Genomic DNA, 19,745 nt, shown 5'->3' on the forward strand with positions numbered 1-19,745 from the left:
GGGCAAGGCTGCTAAGTGATGGCCCCAAGGGAAGAGGGGGGCTGGTGAGTTCAGTCACGGCTAGCTGGGACCAGCTTCCTGCTGACCTGCTGGAAGGAGGTCCGTTTCCCAATCCTGATTGGTAGGTGAAGCCAGCCACCACCTCATCCCTCAGCACCAGCCTCTCCAGTCCCTCTGCACGTCCCACCTCACCCCTCCTCTCCTAGCCACGCCCACGCTGGCTGAAATTCCCGTTCTCTCTTCTCTCATTATGCCCTTAGGGGTGGCACTTACCACTTGCTTTTAATTGTTTATGTGGCCATCTTGTTCAGGAACCGGCATGTCTGGGAGCAGGGCTGGGTCTCATTCATCTGATACCCCTTGGGCTGGCCTGGATCTGGCAATCCTAATGCTTAGTGTTGGTAAATACGCATTGTGACATATGGACCTCCTCAAGGTCACATAATCAGCTGCATGACAACGAAGGGTCATGGGACTATCTTCCTGTAGGAGGGTAATGGGTGGAATGTGGAGGCTGGACATCTTAAAAAGTGGCTGATTAAGTAGTAAGTTAACTGAAAAAGTAGTAAATTAAGTAACTGAATTGTCAAGTTTTCCCTTTTATAGATATGGAAAGATGCAGAAGAGAAATCGAGGCAGTTACCGGAGACAGACGGCTTTCTACCTTTGCCCAAAAGGTCTGGCTACAAGTGGACTGGGGCTGTGCTGGGAGGAAACGGAGGGAGAAAAGATCTGTTGTAGCACCAAATTATGTCGCTGGGCTTTGTTCCCTGACAAAAGTGAGGGTTACGCTATATATTTAACTTCGTTTTACCTGTTTCTCCCTAGTCCTCAGAAGGAATTTTGTCTGGGTCTGTTGAGTGCAGTCTTTTGATGCTTTTTCTCCTGTCTGATGTTTTTCTTAAACTGCCCTCAATTGTTCATTAACAACCATCAGCAGACACATCGTCAGTGGCCAGTCAGACTCCACCAGCATGGGTTAAAGCGCAGCAGTAGTAACTATGTAGGCCATGCCTCCTGCTGATGAAGATTAAAACTGTATGCCTTGACCAGACACACGAGACATGCTGTGTGACTGTGGGGCTGAGGTGCCTAGACTGGACAAGTCCAGAGGCAGGAGACTGGCGGCGGGTCGGAACAAACAGTTAGTGTTTAATGGGTATGGAGTTTCAGTTTGGGAAGATGAGAAAGTTCTATAGACGGATGGTGACGGTTGTGAAGGTACTTATGGCCACTGAACTGCACCGTCTAAACTGGCTTAAATGGTAAATTCTCTTCTGTGCAGTTTACCACAAAACACATTTCCTGAGGAAAGGCAAGGCCCTGTGCCACTTTCTGTGGCTGCTCAGAGAAGGGCCGTGCAAGATTCCCTTCCCTGAGATGTCAAACTGGGTCTATCTGAGAAGATTCTGGTTCCAGAATATTAGGGTCAAAACGACTTGTCCAGGTCGCCTGGTTGTGCTGGGTAATACAGTGGGGACTGAGCTGGGCACCCAGCCACCAAGGAAGCTAAGTGGAAATGGGGCTGGACATCCTTGAGACATTAAGTATTTCACAATATTGAAAGGTATCAGACAGTGCTTACAGTTAAAATTGGCAGGTAAGCAGTCTGAGCGGTCCCATCATCTCAAGGGTGGCAACATAGCCACATCTTGGGCCGATCAGAAGCCCTGAACACCGTGGTGGGGCAGTCGGTAAAAACACACACAAGTGCGAATTATCACTTAATACAAGCAGGTACTCTCTGTAGATAGTTAAAAACCTTCCTACTCAAATGTGGTCTGCAAAGCATGAGCATGGGCTTTACTTGGACCTTGGCTCAACATGCAGAACCCCAGGGTCCCCTAGACCTTTGGGATCAGGTCTGCACTATTAACAAAATCCTCAGATTCATTCATACTCTGAAGTTTGAGGATTGCTTGAAGACGTGGAATCTATGGAGAACAATAAACACGTAAAGTTATTTTAGTAATCCCTACGGCCAGTGTGGGGCTCAAACTCACGACCTTGAGATCAAGCGCTGCCTGCTCTTCTGACCGAGCCAGTAAGGCACCTCTAAACGTGTACTTGACAGTAAACAGGTGGGAATTACCTGTTCATGGAATTAAACCTATGATGCAATCCACTAGGGTTATCAAAGACCTAGGGAAATTTTATGTTGGGGCGCTATCACTGGTACAGAGCCCTTGCTGGGGGGAAGATTATGTTCTGTCATTCATGAGAACCCTAGCCTTTACCGAAGGTTTTGGTGAAGAGCAAGGGAGGCAGTCGCTATCGCATATCCCACTGTGGCTCACCCCCCAAGATGGCTCCGCATCACAAAGGGACAGGGTAGGTGGATCCCCAATCCTCTAGCCCAAGGAGGGGGTTCAGCTACTTGGTTAAGACATATCTCTCTACAGGGGCTTTTCTTTCATTTCTAAGATTTTATTTAAGGGGGTGGGAGAGCATGCACAAGCAGAGGGAGCTGCAGAGGCAGAGTGAGAAGCCCGCTTCCTGCCGAGCAGGGAGCCGGACATGGGGCTCAATCCCAGGATCCCGGGATCAGGACCTGAGCTGAAGGCAGATGCTTAACTGACTGAGCCTCTCAGGCCCCCTGACATGGGAATTCTCTTAACGGCTAATTAGCTACAAAGAGAAAAACATTTCTCTATATGATTTTATTTGTGGTCACGTAGAGAAATAAGGAAATCTCCCCCAGATTTTAATATGGCGCAGTAACTTCCTAATTGAATGGAAATATTCCTTTCCCTAAACTCTGGCTTTGACTAAAAACCAAAGGTGTAAAGGACTAAAACTACAAACTCTTTTGAACTCTAACGTGCACGCTGTTTATGTGTAATTAGCTCATCAAATTCCCCCAAATCCTGAGACTGTTCCACAGAAGGGGCAACAGGCTCAGAGAAATCACCTAACCCATGTGTAATTATGGGCTCTGTCGTTTTGTAGCCTTTTAAGGTGATTTAAATCCAGGTGTATCTCTCCCCAGACCTACAGGTTTGCAAGCCGGCATCTCATGAACCGCTGAACTGAGCCCCCACATCAGGCTGGTTACAAGTGTTCACCCTTGAGGTGATGTGATCTGGCGGCCCACGGCACGTCTGCACTGAGGCACAAACTGGACGCCTGTAAAGAGCTCTGCAGGCTCCACGGGCCTCACCGCTGACGGCACGAAAATGACCAGGCGGCTTAACATCACAGACTCTTCCCATTTCCTGGTCTCAGACATCAAAACACGACAAGAAAGGCTGTTTTTTAGAGGTATTTCCTGATGAATGAAACCTAGGAAGTACTGGAAATCTTACGGACGTCTGATCTAGTAGAGATTTTTCCAAACGCCACCCACCTCTTCCTCTTTGCCAAAGAGAAGATCATTCTCATGGGGCAGAGGACAGAGAGACAGCAGGTAGCAGAAGAGTGCTATAGCCTCTGCCTCCTGAAATCCTTCCTGGGATAGTTCAGCCACTGGAGTGGGCTTCTAGTTTGCTCTTCTAACTAAAAAACCATCGGCCCTGTCTCTGCGTGACGCTCCCACCACAGCAGCTGATGTCCTCCATGTCACACGGGGGCACTATGAAGTGACCTCTCAGAGGGTCCACCCATGGTCTGAAGAGGAGCTTGGCTGAAATGGGTAAGAAAAGGATGTGGCCGTTGCAGTCTTTTTGTCAAAAATAATGACAACATGACTGGTGTTAAATGAACACTGAAGAAATGATTAAGCTCTGTATTCAAAAACCTTTTGATACTGTGCGAGACTAAAACAACAGAAATCCCCATTAAAGTGTTGCTAGTGTGATTAGCCAAGGGCCACAACACCACAGCCCTGCTGAGCTTGGTCTGGTCAATGGAGTCTTGCCGAGGGCACGTCCGAAGCCTTTCACCGGTCTCCCCCTCAGGCCCCACTCGGGCTTCTGCAGTACCTCCTCCTGTCTTCCTCGCTGGCAAGCTTTCTCCATGCTCCACAGGCAGCCAGCTAGCCAGACACTTCTGAATGCAGATGCTTTCATGGCCCCCTTGTAATGACTGAGTGGTTCCCTGCCTGTACAGAAAGTGAAAGGCCCAATGTTCTCTGTCTTGTTGCCCTTCTGCTTCATGTTCTTTGGAGAACTTAGCTTCCTACATGCTTTCAATCCTTTTTAGTTTTGTCTGTTATCTTCCCTCTTCCCCTAATCTCTCAGGGTTTTTAAAACTTGGCCTAAGTGTCACGACTTCGAAGACAACTTCTTAGAAAGCGCAACCATCTGGGTGCTAGAACATGCAGCATGGCCTGACTGCTAGGAGCACAGGCTGGTGCCTGATGAGGTGGGCGGTCACTCTGACCTGGCCGCTGACTGTGTTACTTAGGTCCACTATTTTGTTCACGTCATGCTTCGATTTCTCATCTATGAAATGACAGGAGTCAGACGTACCTCACTGGCTTACTGTGAAGGTTGCATTCAAACAGCTCCTGGCATGGAGCAAGCAGGCAATACATTTTACCTACTGCAACACTTAGAGTGTTCTCTTCATTGGTGTCTCATTTGCCAATCCTAAGATCTCTTGGGGTTGAGGAGTAGCTCCAGTCATCTGTGAAACCTCAGAGCAGGCGGAGAGCAGGTGCTTATGAACATGCCCGAGGTGAACATAAAGCCTGGAAGACAGATCTGGAAAGAGCATTCCAGGGAGAGATTATGACACGAGAACATGAGAAGGAATCTGTGTGAGAGGACGGAGGAAGCAAAACAGGGAGAGAAGACAGGCTGCAGAAGAAAGGGAATGCTGGCGTGTCTGGGGCCAAGAGAAATCCCAAATGGCTCTGTCAAAGGGCTGCATGGAGAACACAGCAGCAAGATGATGATGCAACAGAATCTGGCACAGAAAATGCCTGCTGGTGACGACACTGGTTAGAGAAAACAGCCATTATTCATTAGTCGCCGGAAGAGCTACTATTCCCAAACCCTTCATTATAAAGAAAAGGCAATTTTATGATCACAAAGAGGCCATGTTCTTTTTTTATTGACAATTCAATCTCTACATACGTACAGTATTGCACAGATAATAAGTGGGCTGACAATCATTAACAACGTGGACTCAGGAGCACGTACATACAGCTACTGCTCGGAGCGGTGGTGTACTCTGTGCCAGGTACTTCAGTAAACACGACGGACATAAATAGGACGGCGACTTCAATACAAAGTCAGCTTTCAAAAAAAAGCCTATGTGTCTTCTCATAGAACACTTAATATGTCAAACCCAGGAAAACCAGTAACTAAATGGCAAAAAGAATGCCTTCAAAGGAAAGTTGGTGACGAAATGTTAGGTTAAGAATTTCAGTCATTGAACTTGAGATCCAGAAAGTGTACATGTATTGGAAATTTTAAGAAAAGACCCTCATGTGCTGCTTCAAACTGATGACTATATTTAAAAGGATATTTCGGGGTTGCTACAAATGTCTTCTCTGCTAGCATAAACCACTGTTTCAAAGTTCTAAGGAAACAAGATGGTAATTCACATAAGTGGGTTTTAAAATAAGATTCTTCTCACTCAAAATAAAATAACCAAAGTATGAGCTTCAACAAATTACAAAGAAACCTTATCAAAATGCCAATCAGATGAAGAAGCCAGACCACACACTGATCTTCACTGACTGCAGAGCTAATGTCCCCTACACGGGCGGGAGGAGAGAGTCGTCCCAGCTCTGCGGCTACACAGCCCCCGGAGTGAGAGTGGACGAACTGGGGGCTGCTTCCCCAGGTACGGAATCGAGGGGGTGTGCTGGATGGCTTATAAGACACCAGCCTGAGATTCAACCTTTGAGGGGACGTTTTGGGTGGCAAAAGAAATGGATTAAAAACAGTGGGTGAAGTCTTTCTTACCTTTTGATGCCATCGCTCAGAACTGTTCTGCACTGCAGTTCAAGGAAATCTCTGTTCGATACTTTCATCTACTGGCTGGTGTTGCTAAAGGGTAAAGCAAATGAGGCATCTGACAAAGACATTTTGGATACAAATGTAGAAATGCCGTGTCAAGTTTGGGGAGAAAACCAGTGCAGTTCCACGTCACGCCTGCTCTCAGGATCTTCTGCCTCCGAATTTTACGAGCCATCGATCTGGTCGGGAAATGCACGTTCATGCCACTCTCAACAGCGAGCTATGGCGTGCACACGTATTAAAAATACATTTCCTGAAATCCTCCCAGGTAGACAGCGTTCATGAAGCTGGTTCTAATAGAAAGGATGCAAGACAATTAAGTGCAGGGTAGGATTTTTTTTTCTTTACAAATCAGGAAAATGACCCAAAGAGAGGAATGGCTTCTCGTTTTCTGCCTCTAAGAAGAATACAAGTATCGCTTCTTCTGGAATCTAACACACTGGCTTCACTTTCAAAATGCATCATTTTATTTTCCGTGTAAGGCAGTCATACATTATAAACTTTAAGCACGTGACAGTCACATGATTTCTTCAGTAAGCCCTAGGACTTCCATGAGTGTTCTTGGAGCTTACAGCCAGAGTAGTCAAATGTTAAAGCTTTCTCCACAGCCACACGTTCCTTTGATGTTTGGGTTATTGAAAACAAACTCACTGGATAATTTATCTTCAACATAGTCCATTTCTGTTCCTAAAAGTGTTAGCTGTGCTTTCTTTTCGATGAACACTCTGACTCCTTGGGGAGAAGAAAACACATGTCACATAAAGCCTGCAGGTCTATGGAACCTGCTGGTTCAAAGCACAAGTGAACTTTTAAAATAGTTAACCACTGACAAAAGTCCAACAGGAAGCTTCTGAATCTATCTCATTATTTCCTTTAAGAGCTTTAGTGCTCAGTTTCCTGTCTGTCCCTTTTCCACCCAATGATCTAAGTCAAACACAGTATTAGGCCTGACAGGTGCAGAGAAGCATACTCCATGACAGTTCCACGCAAAACTAGAATTTGCTTTTCACTGTATTTCACCCATTTTTCCAATTTGCAACATGAAGGAAAGGCGTATATTCTGAGACTTCTGTAAAAACAGAGTCAATAAATGTGTAAAAGCCTGCACGGACATCTGTACACATGACACACTGGAAAGCAGACACACATACACAGGACTGTGATACACGGGGCTGGTGTCATGAGGCCCACCAGTGCAGCGTGGCCATTTTCTTCTTCTGCTCATGGGCCGGAAAACTGGCAGTAACGTAACTCCCTGGAATTACGCTGGTATAGAGGCTGGTATCTTCATAAATATTACTGGTGTAAGAAAGCTTTCTTCCTTATAAGAAACTGAGTAATTACTCAAATATAAACTGTATATAGTTATTAGAAATCATCTTCAGAAAGATTTAATATTTAAAATTTAAAAATTTAATATTTAAGGTATTTTATGTAGAGATCTAAAAAACACCACAAAATGTCATCATTGGTCAGTAACTTCACTTTAAAACAACTTGATAAAAACAACAACAACAACAACAAAAATGTCATCATTGGTCAGTAACTTCACTTTAATGAGATGAATTAGCTAGGTAATAGCACAGCTCTGACACAGAGCTACCACTGGCTACCACTGAAATACTGAAATACCCGTGCTAGTGCTCTTTGAAGTTCCCCCGAGGCCGTGACATTATTTTGTTCTAAATAGGTTTTATCAGATTATTGGGTAGGGCCAGGGGGCAAGAGAGAATTAGAGCACTGGCATTTTTAATAAAAATTAAAACACAGATTCTTCAAAAGCACGAGATGACATTACTTATTTGGTATAGACGTCAAATTGCTGCTTCCCAAAAGATGGATGGTTCTGTCTGAAGTTTCAGCATTTAACATCTTTCTGCAATGATTATCTTTTCTAATTGAAATAAAACAAATGATAAGAGCATATCCTCTGGAGCCAACCTGAGTAGGTTCAACTTTTCCCCAGGCCACTGAACTAGCCTCAGTGACCCTCAGACAAGCTATTTCACCTCCCCATGTCTCAGTCTCTTAATCAGCAAAATGGGGGACAATCCGGTACCATTCTCACTCAGCTGCCGTGTATCAATCATCTAATACATGAAAGTCCATCAAACCACCCTACCTCACAGCAAGCACTATGTATGCTTGGAACTTACCATCTTGAACAACTTCTTCATCAGAATCTCCTTTTGTCTTTGTATATTCTAGAGTATAAGAAAGGCCATTACAACCCCTGGTTCGGACACCAACTTTCAGACCTACCTGAAAAAGCAGTGTAAATATAAACTTAGTTTTAAAGTAGTGCATATTAAACATTCATAAAAACCCTGGCTATTTGACATTTGTTTCTTCAGAAGCTTAAAGAGATATTAGATTTCTGGCTATGAAATGTCCCACCAAGAAGTATAAGTGGAAAGGGAAACAAGCATTTAAAAAATTTAGCTATTTAACAAACAGCACTGCAATACTAGTGGGGATCCTAAAATAAAAACAACTAAATGCAAAAAACCCAAAACCAGTCACTACCACTCTATGGAAAACATTTTTTTTTCCTTTTTAGTTCCAGTCCTTGTCATAGATACATATAATCTAAACACAGGCTTTATTATAACAGGAATAAGTCTTAGTTCTCTGGTTTGTTTTTGCCACTTAAGGCATCATCCTTCCATGTGATTAACTGTCCCAATTATCATCTGCATATAATGCCTTGGCAGTCCACTATACCAATGCATGTTAACTACTTAACCCTTGCTTTTGGCAGATTAGGCTGGGAATAACATTTTTAAAGGAAGAGGGTTTTTTTTGGCTTCTGTTTTTTAAAGTAAGTTCTGCCCAATGTGAGGCCTGAATTCACAATCCCCTGATCAAGAGTTACCTGCTCTACCAACTGAGCCCGCCAGGTGCCCCTTAAAGGAAGAATTTTAATTCTAAACATGAATAATCCCTTTTTTTGTTAAAGGAAAAAGAAAAGTACCTGATGGCACAGATGACTACCTAATAAAAAACTTAAAAAAAAAATTAAAATAAAGATTTTGTTTGTTTATTTGACAGACAGAGATCACAAGTAGGCAGAAAGGCAGGCAGAGAGAGAGAGGGGAAAGCAGGCTGCCTGCTGAGCAGAGAGGCCGATGCAGGGCTCTATGCCAGGAGCTGGCATCATGACCTGAGCAGAAGGAACCGAGCCACCCAGGAGCCTATACCTAACAAATTCTCAATTCCTCATTTCAAGAGATGTTCTCAGGAAGCTTCCCTATGTTCAGTGGGTCCCTAGGCCATCCCCTGGAAACCATCCTGCCTTTACACAGGGCCTTAATTCTAATGCAGAACTATGCAAACATTCTCAAGTACCAGAAATCAAAAGACTGCAGCCCGCAGAGATGATAAGAAGTTAAAATGGGACCAAACTGCACTTTTAAAATATCAGCCTTAATCTAATGTCTATCTTAAAGTGCTTTCCTAACAATATCTACCGAACATCTAATCTTGGATCCTATCTGCTTTTTTGAAGTATACAGTAAAAGTATTATCATGAAAAGTAGGATTTCGCCAAGCAGATCCTGATTCTCTTCATTTCTTTTTTTTTTTTTTTTAAGATTTTATTTATTCATTTGACAGAGAGAGATTCTCTTAAAAGCAGCAATGTGTATTTGCTTCAGGAAAGTAATCACGGAGCAGGAAGACACTTGGTGAGAGCGGGAGCTAGAATGCTAAGCTGCCTGGGAGTTCTGAATGAAGCAGTCCGACTGAAGTCTCTTCTGTCCTTAACAAGGAGAGAGAACTGTGGTCTTATTCACTCCCAGAGAGAGAGAAGAGAACGTGCGGGGCGATTCACACATTCAGCGTGACCAATAAGAAACCATCTAGCTGGAATTCTGGAGCACATGTCCTGAGTATTAACTTGACTTAGCTTTTATCATTATAAACAGGAAGACTCGAGCAAAGCAGGAGGTCCAACGACTAGGAATGAATACAGACACTTACAGAAGACAGAAAATACAGCTTTAGGTACCTGGAGTTTGGAAAAGGGACTGCTCGCGCCAGCAGTGACACCCCATGAGGCGTGCGTGCTCCATCCTCTTCATGTCACTGCCATCCCTCAAACCTACACGCAGCTACACCCGTGTATATATACTCTTTCCATCAGTCTATCCTAACGGGGTTGCCACACGGATACATTTTAGCATTTAGTAATTCTTAGGAGGAATGTGCCAGAACTTCATTACACTGTAATGCAGGTTGTATAGCAGAACCTAGACACCACTCCAAAGTCTAATTACTAAATATCAGTAGTTTAGTACTTGGATGTAATTTACAGTATTCCACAGGCAACAATGCCCGAAGGTGAAGGGGATGCACACTCCTCTTACTCAACAGTTTTGTGTCTAGGAGGACAGCCTACAGGGGTGCACTGAGCCAGGCTCACAGGCTTAGTCCTCTAGAACAATGGGCCTGACACGCTACAGACAATATTTGCTGAACGATATTGGTGGCAGCACTAGATGTAACCAACCCCAAAGACCTTAATATGGGGCACTGGCTAAATAAATAGAACCTGTTCAATAAAATACACTAATATATCCAGTCATAAGAATGATAAAAAAGCTGGGTCTTTCTGTAATGCTCTGGAAAGAACTTCAAGCTATATTATTAGGGGCAAAAAGCAAAGCGTAACCACAGCATGTATGGAATGCTTTCTCTAAGTAGGGAAGAAGATGGACACACAGATGTTCATCTCAGGAAGGACACTTAAGAGGTGGCCCCTTAGAAGGCTGAAAGACAGCCAAGAATTTGGGTCACAAAATGATGTCCTTTTCCCTCAATACCCTGTTATATTTTATTTGAGCCTCTAAAAATCACAAGCGGGGACGCCTGGGTGGCTCAGGGGGTTAAGGCCTCTGCCTTCGGCTCAGGTCATGATCCCAGGGTCCTGGGATCGAGTCCCGCATCGAGCTCTCTGCTCAGGAGGGAGCCTGCTTCCTCCTCTCTCTCTGCCTGCCTCTCTCCCTACTTGTGATCTCTGTCCGTCAAATAAATAAATTAAAATCTTTAAAAAAATAAATAAATAAATAAAAAATAAAAATCACAAGCGTATTTTACTTTTTAAATAAAAATCCCTAACCAATGAAAACATACTGTGTATCACAAGATAATTCATTGTGAAAATACAACTTCAATTTTTTTACTGAATATTCATCTGATTGGTTTTACTTACGTGTTCGGGCTTATCTTTAAGAAGCTGTTTTATCTTGTTTACTGCTGAAGGTGTCTGAAAAAAGAACAAGTTATTAAGTTTTTAGCTACAAAACCTGCTTTCTTTAAAGCCTTATAGTTCCTTAGTCTTTTAAGACTATTCAAGTCTATTAGCACATTTGTCTGACAAATTTATATTCCATTCTTGTCTGAGTACCTTGTGGCTTTTGTCCATAAACACATGAACTCTCCTCAACTCAAAACATCCTATTTTTATTAACATACCTTCTAGCAATATCCTTTGAATCTTGTTCCCCCCAGTCAAGATCGGCTCCCTGTCATCAGTTCTCTGGTTCTACTTACATCACAAACCCACGTTTGCTGGGCAGCCTCTATTCTGTGCTCCTGCTGCATGCTCGGCAACAAGACAATCCCTGACACAGAGAAGGCGCTCAGTAGCCAAGAATCAATCAAGGAATCGCTGGGGAAGCAAACCTTCAGGCAGTTTTCCTTTTGATTACTATTAACTCTACTGTTTTTGTTTTGTTTTGTTTGTTTACCCCAAATCTATTTCAAGCCCATTAAAATGCAGAGAGGAAATAAGGCAGCAGCATCAACCCAGAGGGTGCCTCTCATAAAAGTCCCACCACGTGTTCGCACAGCTACTAAATGTGGCTTAAAATATCTCAGGATATCTGGATGAACAGAATTAAGCTAGTCAACTACAGAAACAAGCGCCGGGAGGCATTTTTCAGGAGCAATGCTGTTTAATTACCTGGCCCATTTGTCTTCAAAATGAGGAAAGCACCACGATGTATTAGGTGTATGGGTCAGGATCACCAAGCCCCCCTTCCTGGGAAGAGCAATTTTCCCACATCTACTTTATTTCTATCTTGGGTCCTGTCTGCTTTTTCATGGTGTTGTCAGGGACAAAGTCTGTTCCAGGGCATTTCTGCCCTACTTCCTAGCTATGTCCAAGCCTGTTACTTGGCTTTAATGGGGAGAACAGACCCTCCTCCTCAGGATTCTTGGGAGGATTAAATAAATGAGTTCACGAAGTACATTTACAACAGTGCCAGGCACAAAGAGCTCAATATAAACCTGCTACTTTACAATGGTGAGAGCATATTAACAAAGAGATCATGTCCTTCCTACTTTATTAGCTTAGCTGGCAATGCTGTGCTGGTCCTCCAGTTTTTTTTATTGGCATTTTATTGGTTTGTGGAATCCCAGAGTGGACATTATGACCTATGACTTAGAAGTAACTGTAGCCAAATCCCAAGCCTGTGCTACGGGAGCAGACCAAGAGGATGGCCTCCAAGTGTGCTCTTGGGCCTGTCCAGTGGGGGTGCTGGCCAGATGAAGATGTGGAAGCAGAGTCCGGACCCAATTTAGAAAAGCCATGAAACCAATTTAGAAGGCTGACACTAGCATTTTTTAAAAACACAAACAAGAAGAAAAAAGAAAACAATGTATTACACTAAATAAAGATGAATGTTCAGTGAAACTATGACTTCAGTTATTAATATACAGTGGGTATACACATATATACTTATTGTGTGTAACTATAAAAGAAAAAAAAAAAGGTTAAAAAAAAATCACCATCAGTAGTGATTTATAAAGGCCTTTCCCCACAATTCTACCAGAACAGGAGGACAACAGTGAAAATAGGGAGCAGTATGCCAGAGAAAGAAGGAAATGAAGAAGAGAATTACTTTTTTTTTTTTCTTCTTTTGAGATCACAGCGTCAACCTCAAATAGTTACAGGAATAGTCCTGAAGAAGAATGTTAAAAATGCTCATTTACCCTTCTAAACAAATGTCAGAAAAACTAGCTTCTGCTGGTCTCATGGTCTTATTTCCCATATTGAGCCCTGAAGAAATTAATCTAATTACTGTCAAAGAGCAAAGGATTTCCGATAAGTTTAAAAAAAAAAAAGCACAATCGTGGGAAAATATTTATTGCAAGTACAACTTGCCCTGTAATGCTGGGGAGTCAAAGGTGATGAGTGTTCACTGCTACAAGACCAAAACAAAAGTCAGGGAGTACACACCACTCTGTCAACAGCCCCACGCGTTTCTATCTCCACATGATTATTAAATTAACAAATTTGATTTTACAAAATAATGTTTTTTCTTCTTTTCCCAACTCTTAGTAGAAAACACACAGTAAACAAAAACAATTCATAGAGTGGTCCACCTATCCCAAAGTGGTTGACTTCACACCCCTACACTGTCCAGGGAAAAGTAACCTGTGTGCCTGGGAACTGTCATCATAGGAACCAAAATGAGCTTTCTTAATTTTCGTCTGTCAGGCCAAAACCAAGCATACTCCACTGGCAGAGTGTTACTGATGGAAACCCAGCAGAGTACGTACTTAAGGGGAAAGATACAGATCTTGTCACTTTCTAAGTGAGGGATTTGATTTTCAGAACAAGTCAGAAGGACAAAAAGGGAACATGTGGCACTTGAAAAAAAAAATGCTACTATAAAAAAATACTTTCTGTATCCTCCTGGGCTCTCCAGTCTTTGCAGGCTCTGGCAACTCTGCAGTAAGTACACTCAATCTGGCCAACAGTCCAAAAACTTCACAACAACATGCTGCAGGCCTGGTAGCCTCCCGTTTCCATGCACTCCCCCAAACGACTAAGACACCTACACTTTTCTAAGAAATGTATATATAATTAATGACTTATTCACCTGCAATTTGGCCAATGAATTAAAGTTTAAGATTCCTGAAACTCAATGAAACAGAATGATCGTTTTTAATCTACTCATAGGTAGATCATAGAACAAGACAAAAGGCCCTTAAAAAAGATCTTTAGTCTGTTTTGGTATCAGAAACTTCTCATCCTTAACACTGTATTTCCTTAAGTAATTCCCCAGGCAATTTTAATATTTTGCTGCTCAAGAAAACAAAACTAAAACCAAAGCTAACTCCATGATTATGTATACGAAACATGTGCCAACAACTACAACCTATTTTAATTTCATTATAAATATGGCATTTTAATGTTTAAAAGACGGCAGATAAATAGCAGCCAATGAACAAGTTACAGTATCTTTCAACTCATTCTTTAACAGCTACAGGTGGCATTAGGATGTTTTCCCTTTTGTCTTTTCCTAGTCATCTCTGTGTGTGTATATTTTGTGGCCTTTCTTATGTTTCTCATAATACACATTAATAAACATATTAACCATTTACTGAGTACCTTCCAGGTGTTTAATGGTTTATATGCATCATCTCACTCTTACAATTCTGTGATTTAAGTATTAAAGATTAAATAACTGATAAAGGGACAGTAAGTTAAGGAATGAAGAGTTAGGACTCCCAAACTTAAAAAAATTATTTACAGTGACTACATAATAGGTCACCAACTGGATCTACTCTAATTTATTTAACTATCCTCTTATCGTTATACATTTAGGCGACCTGAAATTGTTTCCTGGAGAATGCCCTGTAAATTGCCTAAATATACAAATTACTGCTTGATCATTGCTCCAAAACACTTCTGGTACTTGTCCTTCAATGAATTAACTGGGGCTCAAGTAACAGTGTTTCCTCATCCTTCTCAACCAGGTGCCACTAGAAAGTTAAGTCTTAAAGCACTCACTGCACATAATGCATTAATTTCTGTCTGTGCATGAAAAATGATGCTGGCTGTGTACCATCATTCTCTTACAACTTTGGCTGCACTTTATGGACAGGTGTCCATAATCCTAAATTATGATTGCACTAACCCTGATCTGTAGAATGATGGAAATAAAAGTCTCTGCCAGCAGGGTAGTGTTAGTCTTCAGGCTTTCATCTATTTTACTCTGGTTCCTAAAAATTCAATTTCTTTTGTCAATTCCTCTGCAGGTGTCCAAAAGTACTCACTTTGAAGTGGTGGGGTGGAGACTTAAAACATTCAACCAAGAAACCATCTCTGGTTGCAGAGAAGTGTTAAGCGCAGCTAGCTGGTCACCAAAGCAAGCCTTTTGTTCCAGCAAATCATGAGTCTCTCCTGGACTAACATCAGTTAACGCGGATACCTGGGCGCTGACAGCATGGAACCATGTTTTCATTTCATCAACTCCTTTTCCTTTTCCTAGCCTTTTGATGACCTCTGCTGGCCACGTAGGTACAGGACTTAGACAAGTTTGCACCATGTCAAATTACTGATGTCAAGTTTATGTATCTAGGTAACACTGATCTCTTCCTACCCATTTTATTGAATCATTTCTGGTTTCATTAGCTTTTATCATTCACTCATTAGCCCTTTGATCACCTTCCTGCTTCTGCATTCCACAGAACATGCTAGGATTTACAAGGTTCATGCCAGGGTCTTGGGAGCAGGGAGCATATGCTGATTAAAATGACTGCAAGCCTGCTATGCGGGCTATGGGTGGAAAACAACCAGGACTTGCATTTTCTCTGGCACCAGCTAAGACTACAGGGAAAGGATCTTTTAAAGTTAGCTAGACAGTTAAACAGGCTAAGTTCACACAATGGCCTCTGGTAAGTTAATCAAACACTTGATCAAAGGCAACACAGAGCCCTTGTGAACTAAGAATTGACAAGATGAAGAACTGACACAATTCTGTTAGCAGAATAAGCCTGGTGACAGGTCATGAAGCAGGAGCAAGTGCAGAGAGCGCAGGTCTGAGAATGTCAGCTGTTATTATCCCTGGTAATTCCAGGGGTGGCAATGGTCTGGCCCACAACTATGTCCCTGGAGGGTGGGAATTGGGTAACTCAATTTATTTTTTGTCCTGAAACACAGGAGGTCTTAAATGTCAGCTGAATGACAATGATGGGGAGGAAGGGAATGACTCAGATTCTGAACAAGCAGGTAATATGTTAAATGATGGACAAAGAAAAGGCAAAAAAGCATCTCCTCTTTCTGGCTCTACCATTATCAGTAGTAGAATTCTTTTCAGTTCTCAGTATTTTTTGACTCAGACTGAAAGACACAAAGTATGACCCAGGCCCTTCAGTTCTTGTGATTTTCAAGACAGTGGGAGAATTCTCAGATCTGATGATGTTATCTTCTGGACATGAAAACAGGGTTGGTGGCACAGAAAACAGGAATATAGAATAATCAGGATAACCTGTACCGGCTGAAAAACACTTATCCATTATAAATATGAATCCTCCCACCTGATCACAACTTCCTTCTATTTTGTTTCAACTGATTTTCTGACAACAGGCTTTTTTATAGCATTAGCTTGAATGGAATCCGTGATCCAATTCGACTTCCCACTCTCTAGATGCGGAATGCTTGCACAAAGGCTTCTCCTTAACCAGGACTGGGGTGAGAAGAAGGCCGAACTGATTCAAGCTCTCCTATGAAATCCAACCCTTTCGGAACGGCAAACACAAGTGACCGTCTAACTGATACGGAGTTTTCTTGGGGTGAAATGTTTTCTAACGGCAGAGGTGATGGTTGCACAACACTATGAATGTACTAAATGCCACCGAATGGTACATTTTTTAAAGGCGTAAATTTTTTTGGTATGTGAGTTTTCCCTGTTAAACAAACAAACTGCGCAGAGCACTAGGGATCGCGTCTGCGTGGTAAACCCTGCGGCGACCGTGCGCGGTATGGACTCCGGTGCCCCCCCAGGGTGTTCAACCTCTCACCCAGAAAACGCCCAACGCTCACTCAGGGTAGAAATTTTTATCCTTCTTTGTCCTTTGTGAGAGCCGACTACGGCCGAGGCCCGCTGGACGGACGGAGGGTGTTTCAAAAAGCCTCCCCGACGCCAGGAAGGAACCCTTTGTGCACTGGAGCCTTGATCTCAGTGAGGGGTGGGCTTTGTTGACGCGGTAGCTCTCACGTCGCTCGCCGCGCTCGCCCCGTCGTCCCCCGGCGAGCTTCCGCCCTCCCCGCGCCCCTCGAGGGCAGAAGTCCGGGTTCCCTCCCCCAGCTTCCCGCTCCTCGAGCTCCTAAGGGCCCGCGACCCGAGCACAGTCGCGGCCCGGGCTCGCAGCGGGCCTCCCCGGGGGCCCGGGGCTCCGCGCACACGCGGCGCCCCTCAACGCCCCGCAGACAGCGGCGCACGGCCTGCTGGGAAACGTAGTTCCCGGGGCGCCCGGCTCCCACGGAGCAGCCCCGCCCGAGCTTGTTTATCTCCCCAGCCAGGGCACGGACGGCAGGGCGGCGACGCGGCGGCCGCACAGCGGGCCGGGCGCCGTACCGCCGTGACCTCCTCGCGGGGGCGGAGGTGAACCAATGTCACCCGTCCGACCGCGCGCCCCGACCACTCACCAGGGTGAGGGCGGCCCGGGTGGGCTGCAGCTTCCTCTTGCTCACAGCCCGGACAGTGGCCCGGACTAAAGAAGCCGACATCCTCGCCGTCCCGGAGCCCCGGTGCCTCGGGCCGAAGCTCGGCCACTTCACCCTCTCTCCATGGACACGGCGGCCGCATTGACGCCACAGGCTCCGGCGCACGGCGCCCCACGCCCCACCCCGCCCGGGCCCGCCCCGCCACCGTCATTGGGCGGCCGCATGAATGACAGGCGGAGGGCGGGGCGCGGCGCTTGGGCTGTGGGCACGTGACGCGGGGCATTCGCGCGAGGCTGGGGTGCGTGGGGGGTGTAAGGTCGTCTTCTGGGAGCTGCTTAGGCGCGTCGTGGGGAGTGGGGTTTGGGCACGCGGAGTGGCTGCTGGCTTGACTCTGGAGGCTTGTCGCTTCCCCGACCTGTCCGTGGGAAAGGTGCGGCGTCACTGCTTAGGAACGCTGAACGCGAGAGCTGGTGTTCCCCAGAGCAGTAGGGGAACACGTACGTACTTGTCTTCCTTCCTGGTCGAGCTAGACGCTTCTTCAGGCATAGACTTACCGCGGGGGGCTGAAACAAACCGCCCAAGCACACCCCTGCGCGTCCTCCCCTCACCGCGTGCTGACTTGAAGGGCTGTTGGAGGTTGGTGCTAATACAGCTTTCGCTTTCAGGGGCTGACTCGAACCCAGCGCCCTCCGGGGATGTGACGGGGCGGCTCCGTCGGCCCTCAGCGAGACCCACGGAATAGACTTGAATGAACACCTGTTGTCCGCCAGACCTTGCCGTGGCTGCTCAGGGGCCTCTGCCTTATAATTCTGCTTGTTAATTGAAATACACCTAAGCCTGGTAACTGGAGAGTCCAGGAAAGAATGAGCGATCCTGGGAGGACAGAAGGGCGGCAGGGTTAGCGCCCCGGAGGGCAACCTCCCCTTAGCTGGCTTTTCTCACAGGCGGCAATTCCTCGCGGCGGTGCTAGAGGTAAAGGGAAAAGGAAGGTCGGTGGGGCGGGCCTGGGGAGGAGGGCCTCTGCTCAGTGTTTCCGTGGGGAAAGAACTCATCAGCGAAGTGTGTTTTAGAGCCCGGTTTCTTTCATCTGCTACAGGATTGGAGAGTTCAAAATTCACTTAAGTGATGACAGTAAGAGAAGGGTTGTTTTTGCCTCTAAACCCGGCTTAACACAAAAGACACGGTGAGATTAGATGGTAGTATGGTGGGTTTGTCTTGGCTTCATCGGACTAGCTGGGTGATTTGGTACCAGGTGTCTTACTTCCGATGCCCTTCTCCTACAGACACTGTGAAGATTAAATGAAAGGCCCTTGGAGGACTGTATGGCACATAGCTAAGTACCAGCAACTCAATAAACTGTTGCTAGTTGTTCAGAACCTATGGCACCAAGAAGGAATCCTAATGTAAACAATGGACTTTGGGGATAATGTTTTGTCCACATAGGTTCATCAGTTGAAAAAAATAAATACCCCACGCTGGTGCAGGATGTGGATAGTGGAGGATTTGGACTTGTGTTGGGACCAGAGTATACAGAAACTCTGCACTTTCCATTCAGTTCTGTTGTGAACCTGGAACTGTTCTAATAGTGTTAATAAAATGTAAAAAAAAAAAAAAAAAAGATGCCATGTATGATTCTTAATTGTTGAAATACTGTTATGTAATTGTGTAGCACTTTATAGATTTGAAGAGCACCCTTGGGCACACTTTCTCATAGCCTCACAATTTTAGAATCGGTAGGGCAGGAACATTGGGACGACTAGTTTAAAAGTGATGCATAAACTCTGGCCTTTTAGTATAGTGAATTAGAAAAGTAAAAATCTAATCCTAAATTTTCTGGTTCAGGATCTCCCCATGTATGCTTAATTCTTTCATCTATTTCATACACACTACTCAGTTTTTAACTTGGTTGGCTGTTTTGCGTGTGAGTGGTAAGTCGCATAATCTACTTAGTGGTGGGTCAGGCACACCTAATGTTATTTGAAACTGGTGCAGGCCCCTGAGATAAACTGGCCTTAGGGGATTTTTGTGACTATATAAGAAATATGTGGGCTCCCTTATCTCAGGGCAGCAGCTGTCCTAGGGCGTCATGAGGTGGGTGTGGTAACTGTTGAGGGAGTTGACAAGCTGTGACATTTAGATTCCCACCAATAGGTTAAAAACTTAAAATAGGGAAATGTTCAACATTGTACTTCGGGCCTTAGTTTCAGGATTTTAGATATTTAAAAGTGTTTTTCCTAGTCAAGACCTCACTTGATCCTCGCTACTCTATGAAAGGGCAGGTGTGACTTCCATTTTATAGGCACGGAAACTGAACTGCCATGAGGTTAGGAGGATTGCCACACTCTCAGCTGGAAAACTGACAGAGCCAGAGACCC

At 44.6% G+C, this 19,745-nt stretch overlaps 1 protein-coding gene and 2 long non-coding RNA genes across 5 annotated transcripts; 2 read left to right on the forward strand and 1 right to left on the reverse strand.

Annotated features, from left to right (window-relative positions):
• The first annotated feature begins 275 nt into the window (after window positions 1-275).
• LOC309846919 lies at window positions 276-5,822 on the forward strand. Its single transcript, XR_014302194.1, has 2 exons — window positions 276-677; window positions 2,990-5,822. It is a non-coding gene; the product is annotated as an uncharacterized lncRNA (long non-coding RNA).
• Window positions 5,823-6,353: 531 nt separating this feature from the next.
• On the reverse strand, window positions 6,354-17,591 carry ISCA1 (iron-sulfur cluster assembly 1). 2 transcript variants are annotated; one of them, XM_082696570.1, is made up of 5 exons: window positions 17,353-17,565; window positions 11,122-11,175; window positions 8,066-8,171; window positions 7,101-7,230; window positions 6,354-6,641 (listed from the first exon to the last, which is right to left on the reverse strand). In XM_082696570.1, the coding sequence occupies exons 1-5, from the start codon at window positions 17,431-17,433 to the stop codon at window positions 6,575-6,577; spliced, it is 438 nt and encodes a 145-aa protein (XP_082552696.1). In that variant the 5' UTR covers window positions 17,434-17,565; the 3' UTR covers window positions 6,354-6,574. The 2 variants fall into 2 exon arrangements, with proteins under 2 accessions (XP_082552696.1, XP_082552697.1); XM_082696571.1 differs by lacking the exon at window positions 7,101-7,230 and having other exon boundaries at window positions 17,353-17,591.
• A 40-nt stretch (window positions 17,592-17,631) lies between these two features.
• On the forward strand, window positions 17,632-18,988 carry LOC309846917. 2 transcript variants are annotated; one of them, XR_014302191.1, is made up of 2 exons: window positions 17,632-18,342; window positions 18,654-18,988. It is a non-coding gene; the product is annotated as an uncharacterized lncRNA (long non-coding RNA). The 2 variants fall into 2 exon arrangements; XR_014302192.1 differs by having other exon boundaries at window positions 17,666-18,342; window positions 18,467-18,988.
• The last annotated feature ends 757 nt before the right edge of the window (window positions 18,989-19,745 follow it).

Source organism: Mustela nivalis (genome assembly GCF_964662115.1).
Source record: "Mustela nivalis genome assembly, chromosome: 13".
In the NCBI taxonomy this organism is placed as follows: Eukaryota; Metazoa; Chordata; class Mammalia; order Carnivora; family Mustelidae; genus Mustela; species Mustela nivalis.

What these genes read in the sequence shown, in the direction of transcription:
- ISCA1 (XM_082696570.1), bottom strand. Translation starts at nt 17,433, where the DNA reads ATGTCGGCTTCTTTAGTCCGGGCCACTGTCCGGGCTGTGAGCAAGAGG. An exon ending in CCCGGGCCGCCCTCACCCTG is followed by an intron (nt 11,176 to 17,352) that starts GTGAGTGGTCGG and finishes TTCTTTTTTCAG; the next exon opens with ACACCTTCAGCAGTAAACAA. An exon ending in TTAAAGATAAGCCCGAACAC is followed by an intron (nt 8,172 to 11,121) that starts GTAAGTAAAACC and finishes CTGCTTTTTCAG; the next exon opens with GTAGGTCTGAAAGTTGGTGT.